This window comes from Schistocerca cancellata, chromosome 3 (assembly GCF_023864275.1).
Source record: "Schistocerca cancellata isolate TAMUIC-IGC-003103 chromosome 3, iqSchCanc2.1, whole genome shotgun sequence".
In the NCBI taxonomy this organism is placed as follows: Eukaryota; Metazoa; Arthropoda; class Insecta; order Orthoptera; family Acrididae; genus Schistocerca; species Schistocerca cancellata.
Genome location: NC_064628.1, coordinates 701489142 through 701502577, shown reverse-complemented (window position 1 = coordinate 701502577; position 13436 = coordinate 701489142). Strand labels below are relative to the sequence as shown.

The following is a 13436-nucleotide window of genomic DNA, read 5'->3' as shown; positions in this document are numbered from 1 at the left end:
CTTTTTGGATTGCATGTAGGCAGGAAAGAGATTTCCAGTATACTGCAACAGTTTGTTCTTCACAATTCAGATGCTCATCCAAGATTATGCCATGGCCTTTTACTGTTTTTTTGAAATGTTAACTGGGTACAGCTGAGGAGTGATGGAGGAACTATTTCACAAAAATGTCTGCTGATCAACTTTCTGAGTGATATGATGATGACCTGTGACTTCCTAGGATTGAGTTTAAGATCCAGATTTTGTGAGCTTTGTGATACTGAACAAAAACCATCACTGTATGTAAGTGGTTGTTAAAAGAGTGAAGCATTGAAGACATATCACTGATATACAGCAGATATCACTTTTCTATCCAATCTGACACAATGTTTAAAGCGCTAAGATGACATTCTAAAAAAGTGTCAAAGTTTCTGTAGCAGATTTTGATTTCGTGCCTACCCTGTGAATCCCTACAGGTAAATATCAAAATGCTTCCTCCAATCTCAAAAAAGCATTGATAAGATGACGACGATGTGTGTCAATACCTATTCTTATTAGTCAACGGATTTGAAAGATCATTTATTCGCCAACTCAAGTCCATTAAGAACACTTAGTAAAGAGCAAGAAGAATTGGAATCTCCAAATCTTTTGGTTTGTATTTCTTTTAGGTCAATACAAAATAATAATATTGTATCCTCCAGCTTCCTGAGAAACAATATTCATTTCTGTAGTTCCTGATAGTTAAGGACACATTAGGCATCTTCAACTGGTTTTTTAGTGTGCTACTCTTTTGGAATGTTATTTCACATTGATTTTAAACAGTTAAAAAATTACGTAAATAACCTTTTAACTGGTCACTGTGCTTGACTGTATCTCACTGAACTTTCACACAGTACATGTTATGCCCTGTCATACTCTTCTTAGTTGATCTGAGGGACAATGGTAAAAGATTAAAACTAGTGGTATATTGAAATTGTATAACTTGCTCCTTCAACAATGAAAGAACAAAATGCAACGAACAAATAGTTTATAATGAGATACAGTCAGCAAAATACTACTTGTACAGTATAAAAGAGAGAAACCAAGGAAATTTGGAATTTAAAAATCAAAATTCAACAGCATAAAAATTTAAAGAGAGATTTGAAAGATTACATGCGTACTTGTGTACGACTTCATATCATCTGGAGAGCCAAATCCTCATCATTTATGACTGAAGATTGTAATGGTAGCAGAGCTTGAAGTATTTGATACAAAATGACAAATATAAGAAGTTCATCTAATTCACACTAGCATGTATCCAAAATCATAAGAGTGCTTATCTCTAAACTCACCTATCTTCCAACAGAACTTGGTCAAATTCTGATGATGATACTAGAAAGAGTATTGATGTGACACAGTCAAAACACTGAAACCATTTTTGTCTCTGAGATCGCTGGCCCCCAACATCAACAAATTGGAATGGAATGTTATTGATCAGAACTACAAACTCTGAGATTCCTTTGGTTGCTTTACGACAATGCAAGATGTCTTGATGTGTGGGTACATAATCCTGAAAAAATAAGAAATAAAAACATATATAAACTAACAGTTGGCTGAAATACAGATGGAACAGAATTTATTTGGGAAAGTAACAGTCAACCAAGAATTTTCTAGAGGAACTGAGGAACTGACTTTTACACAAATGCTTGTCATTATTAAAGAAACAATACCACATAACTGATTTTTCCGATTTTCCTGGTTTCGGTCAGTTGGGAAACTTGCCTGCTTTTACCATAGAATGATGAAATTTCACTTCTTTACAATGAAAATGAAGCTGGAAGAATACTATCTATGCCACACAAGTAGTTTTTATGTGTAAATTCTGTGAAAATGCAAAAGAATGAAATTTTGCGTAACACCAATGTCAGAAGCATTGTGAGGCTGTTCACAGACGATGATTTTGTCTATAGGGAGGATGCAACATCTGTAGACTATAACAAAGTGCCAGAGGATCTGCAGAGAGTAAAAAGTTCTTGGCTTATTTGCCACATCAAATTCGGATAAAATCAGAGGTTTTCGTTGATCGCCTCCATCATTATCATTGTCATCATCAGGGACTAAATTTGACTGGAGTGAAACAGGCAAGGCTCCCACTTTTACAATCTGAGGAAGGCATGAGATTGGCTGGATTACGTCATGACAACAACATGGAGATAGCACATATGGAAGTGGGCCTCTCTACATCCATAAATTGCTTGCAGCACCATCCATGACAAGTGGTAGACTTCCTCTTTGCTTTTCCTTTATCAACTGCAAGCTTCCATGCTACGTTGTTTTCACACAGTCTAATTTTAACTGCTGCCAAGACCACAGAGTCCCAGTAGTTCAATTCATGAGCAAGTATTCTTATTCGTTCGAACCAAATTTTGTGTTTATTTAACTGGCTGTGATTGGTCAGCACTGATTTTTCCAAATACCTGTATTTAAGGTGACACAACAATGGTTAATAGTCCCTATAGAGTGGCACAGTAACTTTTTCCACAACTGGAAGGACTATTACAAATTTCTGGCACTCTCAGGTCGAGATTACCTCCAACGGGTCGCAATATTTCTTTAAGTTTCTTGGCTGTTTAGAACTCTACCTCTCTTAGTAGCTTTTGTGCCACTGAATGGAAACTGTGGTACATGCTGGTCTTCTCTGCTTGTTTGAAAGGTGTCATGCCTTAGTTTCCTCAACAGCACTGATCTAATATAACTGGCAGAATACCGTTCCTTCTGAACACTGTTGTCATATGGTTAATCTTGAGCTGATATGATCCTAGTCTGAAATAATCCTGCCTAAGCTATGCAGCATAGCTAGCTCTCTTTTGAATTGGATGATGGAAGGTACACTCATTGAGATACAGGTCTGTATGCAACAGTTTTCTTTATGCAGAATGCCAAATTGTCCATCAGCTTTTTGTTCGATTAGCACAACTAGGAAAGTAACTTTCCACCCTTTTCCACCTTCACTGTAAATCTTATGATTTATATCATTCAAATAGTCAATGAACTGCTGCAGCACCTCACTGCCACGTGATCAAATTAAAAATAGGATGGACAGAAGGGTGCATTTTTTCAATGCTTGTTCTTCAAAATCCTCCAAGAATCCTTGGGATCTTATCCAAATTTGAGGCAACAAGTAAAGCAGGAACTTTTTATACAAGTACACTGTCACGAAAGACATCATAGCCAGGTCTGCTGAGAATTGATGACTGGGTACTGACTGGCAGCTGTCAACTTTCAAAACAAATCTTCACTTTCTCATGTTACTGTCAAGTGAGCCACAATTTATTTCCCAGTGTACATATCATATAGTGAAATGCTGTTCATACTTATTAATGAAGGCCTTGACTTTAGAACTGCTTTCTAACATGGTATTGTTTCTTAAATAACAAATTCTGCAATTATTTTCCTATAAGTGACAAAATGCCAATTTCAAAGACTTTATTGTTCTCTGTAAATGGCCAGTTTACTCACCATTCTTGCTATCCTCTCCAAATTATCAAAGAAGTACTGAACAGAATCGCTCTGGAAAGAAGCAGAGGAATATCAGCTAATTACTCCAAAACAGGTAGCACTTCTAAATACAAAAAAGTGGTATTGTATAAGAATCAATCTGATACAGCCAGTGTTGGACAACATACATGCAGACAGTTTCCATGCATCTAAATGCACCTGCAACAGTGCTGCAACAACTAACTACATTATTTCATGGTACAAGGAAAGCTTAAACAGGCCAATTGGTAAACATGGACAGCTGATTCTGGGATTTCAGACTCTCAAACTCTTCCACAGTGAAAAACCTAGCATTTTGACCAATGTCTCCAACATTCAACACTTCAATTCAAATCAGGAACTTGTTAGCTGCAGTACATCACACCATTCTAGATACGAACCATCTTCCCAATATCTATACTCGTTTACATCTGGATCACTCCATAGCAATCAACCAATTCTGCCTAATTTTTAGAACTTTTTGTCTTACATTTCTCTAAATTTTTGTGTGATGCAACTCATATAGTTAAAAAAAATACTGCAAATTTGAAGAGTTTTTGATTGTGCCAATGTTTCATTTTTGAGAAAAACTTGTCAGATTTTCCAAACATTTTGAAGAATTAATTGGAGTATAGCTCCTAAAATACTACAGCTACAGGTAACTGGTGCCTTTTTAAAGTTGTGCTTCACTTTGATATGTAACAACAATACTGTAAGGTTAATTTTCCAAAAATCTAAAGTTTTTATTTATTCATGTTTTTTAAAATCTCAAATCATTCATTTTATTTTTCCTCAAAAATATATGTCTGTGTCACCTGTTTCTGACTGTTAATAATAAAATTTGAAGTGGGGAAAGGATGTACTGAATGGGAAGTTAATTTTTAAGTGCAGTACAACACTACACCAATTTTTCTTAGCAGTTCATACTCCAAGAAACAGTCAACTCTAACTCTTATTGAGTAGCGTTTTACTGGCGTTGTCACATATATTAAGACAGAACAAAAGTTCAAAACCATTGAAACAAGTAGATTTATTACGAATAAGCGCACAGAAGTTTGTGCTTGTGAATTAATAATGAAAATAGTTGACTTTTAATTGTAACTGTATACAGATCCATCATAGGATATTTTAAACTCTTTTTGAGGCTTACGGATTTCTTACTATGCTCTGCGCCAGACAGCAACAAGCTGTTCTTAGTCTGTTGTGATTTCAGTACACATTTTGTAAAGAAATCTGATGGGTAAAATGATTTGCAAAATTTATTTGGTCCAACAATTTGATTTCAGTAATTAATTTTCCAACACAGCATGTAAAGAAACTAAGACTCTGATAATGTTTTCTTTGATGTAGCTCAAAGCATGACAAGAACCATACATAAAGTAACAAATGTTCTGTCTGATCACAACACACAGTTAGTTAGGATAAATAAGATACTGCCTTACTGTACAGATATTACTCAGCAGAAATTTAACAATATTTTACAAGAAATGCTACAAGGACAGAAGGGAGTGATCAAGGATATTGAAAATGAACTCCCAACATGGTATGGTTACCTTACAAGGAAACATCACCACTTAACATATTTTAAGGAGAAAAAAGCACACTCACGATATATCAGTCCTAGCAATGGATACTGAGTGAAAATTTGGCCAATTATGACTTTCTGACTGTGCAGCTTTTAAATTTGATGAATACAGGTTGTTTGTCATTCACTCCATCCCACTGCAGCCTCTTAATTACCCGAGTGCGAAGTAATGTACAGTAGAGTGTCAACCAGAGCCATCCTATTAACGGGATGTTAATGGCAAGGGAAGATGAGGGGAGAGTGGGTCACTTCTGCTGAAAGTGTTTTGAAATCTTGTTCATGAACACATTGTTTTACAGGAAAATAGTACCTAATATGCCAACTCACACACATGCAATATTACTTTGCCTGAAAATCAAAATGAATAAACCTAAGAAACCAAAGAATAATTTTGAAAGAGTTGATGATTTTTGATGTACAATTTAATCATGTCAATCACATTGAAGAATATTGCATCTCCTGCAAATGTACTTCTCTTTAACAGTGTCAGATTTCCCATCCAAAGATAATAATTCACAACAGTGATGTTAATAATATAATAGTACTATGCTACTTCTTTAATGATGCACTAATTCATTTTGTTAATTTGAACTTCTCTTGCTAAACACAACATAAAAGTGTTCAAAGTAGCGAGATCTCTGGCACCAACTACACTGGCTGTACTAACGCATACACAAGATACAAAATGGCTGTACATTGGAGCACTTGTCATTTGTAATCAGGTGATTTATGTGAAAAGATTTCAACGTGATTATGGCCATACAATGGGAATTAACAGACTGAAGGCAGAATGGTAGTTGGAGCTAAGTACATGGGACGTTCCATTTTGGAAAGCATTAGATAATTCAATATGCCAAGATCCAGTGTAAAAAGTGTGTGGAGAATACCAAATTTCAGACATTACTTCTCACCACGGACAATGTAGTGGCCGACAGCCTTGACTTAACAACCAAGAGCAGCGGAGTTTATGTAGAGTTGTAAGTGCTAACAGACAAGGAACACTGTGTGAAATAACTGCAGAAATCAATTTGGTACATCCAACAAATGTACCTGTTTGGACAGTGTGGCAAAATTTGGCATTAATGGGCTATGGTAGCAGATGATTGATGCAAGTGCCTTTACCAACTGCACAACATCGCCTGCAGTGCCTCTCCTGGGCTCATGACCATACCGGTTGGTACCTACACGACTGGAAAATCGTGGCATGGTCAGATGAGTCACAATTTCAGTTGGTAAGAGCTGATGGCAGGGTCGAGTACAGTGTAGATTCCATGAAGCCTTGGACCAAAGTTGTCAAAAAGGCACTCTGCAAGCTGGTGGTGGCCCATAATGATGTGGGCTGTATTTACATGGAATTGACTGGGTCCTCTGGTCCAACTGAACTGATCATTGACTCGAAATGGTTATATTCGGCTACTTGTAGATGATCTGCAGTCATTCATGGACTTTGTGTTCCCAAATAATGATGGAATTCTTATGGATAACAATACACCATGTCACCAGTCCACAATTCTTTATGACTGGTTTGAAAAACATTCTGTACGGTTTGAACAAATTATCTGACCACCCATCAAACATTTATGAGACATGATTGAGAGGTCAGTCATACACAAAATCCTGCACCGGGAACGCTTTTGCAATTATGGATAGCTATAGAGGCAGCATGCCTCAATATCTCTGCAGAGGATTTTCATCGACTTGTTGAGTCCATGCCACATCGAGTCGATATTGGAGTGCATCCCACGACTTTTATCATCTCAATGTAATTGTTGGAAACTGCACACCACGATGCCTATGAACAAAGCACTATCACTTGTTTGTTCACTGACATATGAACATGAACCTCTTACTCGCTCTGCTGTAGAGCATTTCACACTTGAGCTTTAGGTGGCTGCATTGGGCTTGAGTGAGAGGCAAACAACTGGTGAGCGTGAAATTTAAAAGCTGTATACTCAGTCAGCCATAACTGCATACTTTCAGAATTATGAACCAAATTTTTGTGCGATCGATTGCTGGGGCTGGTATCTCGACGTGTGCCTTTTTCTCCTTAAAATATGAGGTTAAATTGGTGATGTTTCCTTGTTAGGAGACCACCAGAGGAAATATGACCTCCTAAAATTAGCACTGGAAATCTCCATGACACAGAAGAAGAGGAAGACCCAAACTAAACTGGGAAACTGGAGTGAGGCATGAAATGCAGAATAGAGCTATGTACGAAGAAGATTGGCAAGATAGGTTATGAAAACCTAGGTGCAAGAGACACCACATGGTGTATGAAACTCGCAAGAAGGAGAAGTTTACAAGAGATAATCTGGGATGATATTTACAGGTCGACAATTATTAAACTACATGAAATTAAATCATCATAATTTCTGAACAGTTTGTGTTAGGACATCCAAACTTCATGTTTGATCGCATGGCATGACAGGAATTAGTATGCGCATTCAAGGTTTGGTTTAGAAATGAAGCTCACTATCATTTGGATGGGTTCGTTAATAAGCAAAATTGGCTCATTTGGGGGACTGAAACAGCATTTTGCGAGCAAGAAGCCTCTTAACCCTCAATGGGTGACTGTGTGATGTGGAATGTCCAGTCATGGGATAATTGGTGCGATATTCATTGATGGTATGGTGTCTACCAAACGGTACACAAAACTTTTGGAAGATTATTTCATCCCAATTCTCCAAAGTGACACTGATTTTGACAAGATGTGGTTCATGCAAGATGGAGCTCAACCCCATTGAAGGAGGAGAGTGTTGGATGCCCTGGAAGAGCACTTTGGGAACCACATTCTGGTCCTGGGGTACCCAAAGGCCACTGGCATGGGCCTTGATTGGCCGCCATATTCTTCGGATCTAAAGAACATATGCAACTTCTTTTTGTGGGGCTTTATTAAAGACAAGGTGTACAGTAATAATCCCAAAACCATTGCTGAGCTGAAAACAGCCTGGACAACATTGATGTTCCGACACTTCAGCAGGTCATGCAGAATTTCGCTATCCGTCTGCGCCGCATGATCGCCAATGGTGGTCAGCATAGCGAACGTGCCGTAACCTAAATCCGAATATTTATGACGACGTTTACATGTTGAATAAATTGTGTGGACCCAATAGTTTTTAGTAACTTACTTTTTTTTCACATAGTTCAATAATTGTGATCCCATATAATGAACCAAATGCCGACATAAAATTTAATTTAGTTCACGATAAATTCATATCATTATCTGAAAATAGTTGTTCTCATAAACAAATCACCCATGTAAAAAAGAACATGGATCACTAGAAGGTTTAAAGTATTTTTTGACGAGAAAACAGAAATTTGCCTATTGTCAAGAACAAGTAACAAGTAACAATCCTAGTAGTTGCAAAACCACCCAAAATTACTACAAAAAGTTTTTAAAAACTAAGAGCATGCATATTATGTCAGAAATAAGTATTTCAACAACAAACTTAAATCAATAATGAAAATAGTAAAATGAAAGAAAGGACAACAGGCCAGAGAATAGGATAACATCACTATTGACTTAAAAGTCACAGGTAGCGGCTCTGTTTAATATTCATTTCTTAAAAGTAGTAGGAAATTTAAGAACAAGCAGCTCAGGAGAGAAATCAAAGCAGTTTGTTGAAAAAGCAATATTGAATTCTTAAAAGTAGTAGAAAATTTAAGAACAAGCAATTCTTGCTCACTTCTCATTCTAAAATTAAGAAAATTTCATTTTGAAAGAAAAGCTACCTTCATCTCCCATAAAATAGTGCAGTCTCTTCTAAAGTGCATAATCTATAACTAAATCAGGACATTTTTTCAGAGGGTTTGAATGTAATTTGTAAACAACTCTATAAGGAAGGTAATACAGATATCAATAACTGCCGGCAGTTTCATTACTGACATATTCCAAAATATTTGAGGAGATGTATTCTAGAATAGTATCCCACCTGAGCAATAGTAATATCCTCAGCAAGTCACAGTTTGGATTAAAGAAGAGTTCTCTGCTGAAAATGCTATCTGGAAGTTCACTCCTCAAATTTTACAGGAATTCAATAACATAACAGCATTGGTTGGTATTTTCTATGACCTAAGGCATTTGACAGTGTGAATCACAATTTTCTCCTAAATAAATTGAGGTTTTATAGAATTCAGCCAACCAAAGGATAATCAAAAGAAGGCAAAAAGCTGTATTTAATGATTCAACCAATGTAAACAGAGGAGATTATCTGACCAGGGAGAAATCACATAGGGGGTTTCACTAGTCCCAATCTTAAGTCCATTATTGTTTCCCTATTATGTAAATTACTACCTGTCTAACATACAAGTAGTTCTTTCTGCAGATAACACTAGCACTGTAACCAATCCATATATATATATATATATATATATATATATATATATATATATATATATATATATAAAAAGATGATGTGACTTACCAAATGAAAGTGCTGGCAGGTCGACAGACACACAAACGAACACAAACATACACACAAAATTCAAGCTTTCGCAACAAACTGTTGCCTCATCAGGAAAGAGGGAAGGAGAGGGAAAGACGAAAGGATGTGGGTTTTAAGGGAGAGGGTAAGGAGTCATTCCAGTCCCGGGAGCGGAAAGACTTACCTTAGGGGGAAAAAAGGACGGTCTTAAATATGTCTGCTTGTGTCTGTATATGTGTGGATGGATATGTGTGTGTGTGCGCGAGTGTATACCCGTCCTTTTTTCCCCCTAAGGTAAGTCTTTCCGCTCCCGGGACTGGAATGACTCCTTACCCTCTCCCTTAAAACCCACATCCTTTCGTCTTTCCCTCTCCTTCCCTCTTTCCTGATGAGGCAACAGTTTGTTGCGAAAGCTTGAATTTTGTGTGTATGTTTGTGTTCGTTTGTGTGTCTGTCGACCTGCCAGCACTTTCATTTGGTAAGTCACATCATCTTTGTTTTTTGGTATATTTTTCCTTCGTGGAATGTTTCCTTCTATTATATATATATATATATATATATATATATATATATATATATATATATACAACAAGATAACAACCGGTAAATAATGTTCTTAGAAGCATTATTGAATGGTTTTCTGCAAATGGCCCCACTCTCAATTTGAAAAGACACAAAATATTAAGTTCTGCACATTTAGAGGTACTACGCCAATGATAAGAGCAAGGAAATAGTAACTAGGCTGGGAACTTCAAAATTTTTAGGCATCCAGGCTAATGAGAATTTAGACGAAGAAACCCATTCTACAACTCCCAAAGTATAAGGAGTGTTCGAATGAAAAGGTACGAGAAGCTGTAACATCCAAGCCTACTGAAATTTCTATACACCACTTTGGGACAACATAGTGAGACATCTAGGGACATGAATGTCATTTTCGGCACGGTTGTGTACATGCTCGGGCACATGGTACAGGAAAGAACAAGGCAGTTGTATGTTCCATCCACTTGATGCAGCAGTGTGTGTGATGACACCAAGGGTCACACTGCAAAATTCAATTTAACGACTGAGGAGCAGCAAGGCGTTATCAGATTTCTGACTGCAGAAGGGGTTAAACCAACCAATATTCATAACCAGATGGTGGTTGTATACGTGGGAGTCTGTGCGTCCAACATGTCAGTGAGAAAAAGGAGTGCCCATTTTTGTGATGTGTTTTGAGTGAGGACGCAACACTAGGCCAGGCGAACTATGGCTGAACTCATTGTCAAGGTGCACGACCTGGTAAGAAGTGATCAGTGTGTCACAATACGAATGCTGATAGAGGTGGTGGGGGCCAGTGTCTGAACAGTGTGGGCAACTGTGCACAAGTTGCATTACCGGAATGTGAAGGCGCAATGGGTTCCAAAACAGTTCAGCGAACCACAAAAGCAACACTTGTTCCAGTATCTTCAAGATACCGCTTTCCTAGATCGGACTGCTGCTGGACATACGAGCTGGTGCCGTTGTTTCAAGCCAGAGACAAAGCAGGATAGCATACAATGGAAGCATGTGTTGTCACCTCCCCTTAAGAAATTCAGAGCTGTGCCCTCAGCAGGCAAGGTGATGCTCATCATCTTTTTCAATTTTTGAGATACAATACTCATTGAATTCCTCGAACACAGAAAAACCATTAACAGTAATAAATGAAAAGCACCAGTTTGCTTTTGCTCTACAATATTGTAGAACAAAAGCAAACTGGTGCTTTTCATTTATTATTATAATGTTGTTCTACCAAGAACCAACGGAAGATTCTGTTAATACCATTAACAGTAATGTGTACTGAGAGACGCTCCATAGCCTATGCCAGTCCATCAAGAGCAAACATCCTGAGCTCGCGGAGAGAGTGATTCTGTTCCACGATAATGAGTCTCTACACATCTCCAAGGTCACACAAAGTGTAATGGCCAAGATGAAGCAGTAGGATAATTGTGCTCAAGCCTCTAGTGATTACTTTTGACTAAAGACTTCATTTATACCCACTGTTTTGTGGGCGTCTTTTCTTTTGAACACCTGTCATAACTTAGTTCAGCCGTATTAGCACTCTGAATTGCTGCAAATTTTTGGGAGAGACAAATCAGTAAGTTACGGTATTCTGTGTATTTTCATATGGATTAATGTTTTGGGTAATTCACCTTTAGCCCATGAGTGGGTGCGCATATGTATAAAGTGCGTGCCAATGACAAGCAACACTGTCTTGTACCATTCCACTGTTTTTTACAACTGCGAGTCTGTACCTATTCCTTCATCATTGCTTCAGCTAACACAGCAATAAATGGTATTGTAATACGTCCAAATGAGCAGCAGTAATGTAAAATAATAGGGGTGAGAAAAAATTTACTATCCAAGCGAGAAAATGACCCAGATTCTGAGCTAGCAGCACAATCTCACAATGAAACTGTTGTCTAAGACATAATTACTATATGTTTGGCATGGTGCTGATGGAACTAGGCTGTTTAATGCTCCGAGGGGTCATTGCTGTGGGGTAACACTTGTACATGGCAACTGAGCAATAAAATGCAAGTTTATTTTATTATTGTTTAACTACACTCTGATAAGTTTATGTTATTGTTGTTTAATTAAAATATGATTAAATGGAGATTTTGCTCATACATGTTTACCTTGGTAACATCAAGACAGCTAATCTTTAGTGCACACAAAGTACGCCACACATCAACTCATGTTATGTAAATCAACATGGCCACTCGATGGTTATGAAAGTCTTCATTGCTTAAAAGAATGCTGTCAAAATAAAGTGGTGCTCCCCATGATCATCTTGCCGACATCTGCCTATGGGGTTATGAACACTGACTTCTTCCACAACACGGTATATTTATTCCCTCATGAAGTGTGTTGTAAATAACCCACTACAGTTCAAAAGAAACAATGATGTATGTAATTACAATAACAGAAGAAAAAATGTCATTCACTGTTATGAATTACAATACTGCCACAAAATTTTTTGTCTCTTACTCAAGGGCACAGAAAGTCTGACCGACAGCAGTGATAAAATCGAAAACAAATGTAAAAAGTTCCTCCTTGAGAACTACTATTCTGTATAAAAATTCCTGTTTCTGCCATGTGTAGAAGGTGGGTAGGAAATAAATAAAACTTTGTGAATTGTCAGTATGTTTAAATATTTACATATGAATGTGTAGCGTGAACGTAAAATGATTTGTTCCATAGCATTACAATTAATAGTACAAACCAGTCACGGAATATGGAACTAACAAGAGAAAGTTTATTCCACCTTTTATTCTACTATGAGGCAAAAGTTTTTGTATTGTAGTGTTTACAGATATTGCTAATTAATTGGTTTATGTACTTATTGTTAATATTAAAATAGCCATTGCTGAAGCTACTTTTGAAAATAATTGGCCTCAGCTTCTAGTTCATGTAGAAAATGAGGCAAACCAGTTTTCTGGCTATACGAAAAACTTACGAACAGAACATGTTCTCATGATCTGTTATTTTGTTCAAAATTACTCTTTACTCCTTCAAGATGAAACTCAGTTGTACAGCTGGATGATCAGCTAAACCTCTTTTGGTTGTGTACTGCAATGATGATAACGCAAACTGACTTAGGCCTTCGTGTTTTATTGTTTTAAGCACAATACAGTGGCATTTAATGTTCTCCAGTGAAAGATGCCCCAACATAAAAATTATGTTCTACTTTCCTAGTGGTAGTGTTGCACCATATAAAAACAGAAAGAAATTTTTGACACAAAATTCCACAAGACTGATTACACTGGTGAAATAAAATTGCACTATTATGCCACAGCACATGGCAAAAGTGCTCTCTATGGACACGGTGGACACTAAAAAACCCACTGCTAAAACCAGTTTACTAAGGCCAAATGAAAATCAAATCAATTTTTAATTACTTACAGCACAGAAATACA

General features: G+C 37.2%; 1 protein-coding gene across 1 annotated transcript in view; it reads right to left on the bottom strand.

The window, feature by feature from the left end:
* LOC126175696 (guanine nucleotide-binding protein subunit alpha homolog) overlaps nucleotides 1-13436 on the bottom strand; it is a 69194-nt gene that overhangs the window by 31016 nt on the left and 24742 nt on the right. Inside the window, exons 2-3 of the mRNA XM_049922632.1 lie at nucleotides 3475-3525; nucleotides 1308-1525 (exon numbers count right to left, since the gene is read on the bottom strand). Coding sequence (XP_049778589.1) covers nucleotides 1308-1525; nucleotides 3475-3525 — 269 coding nt within the window. The remainder of the gene's footprint in view (nucleotides 1-1307; nucleotides 1526-3474; nucleotides 3526-13436) is intronic.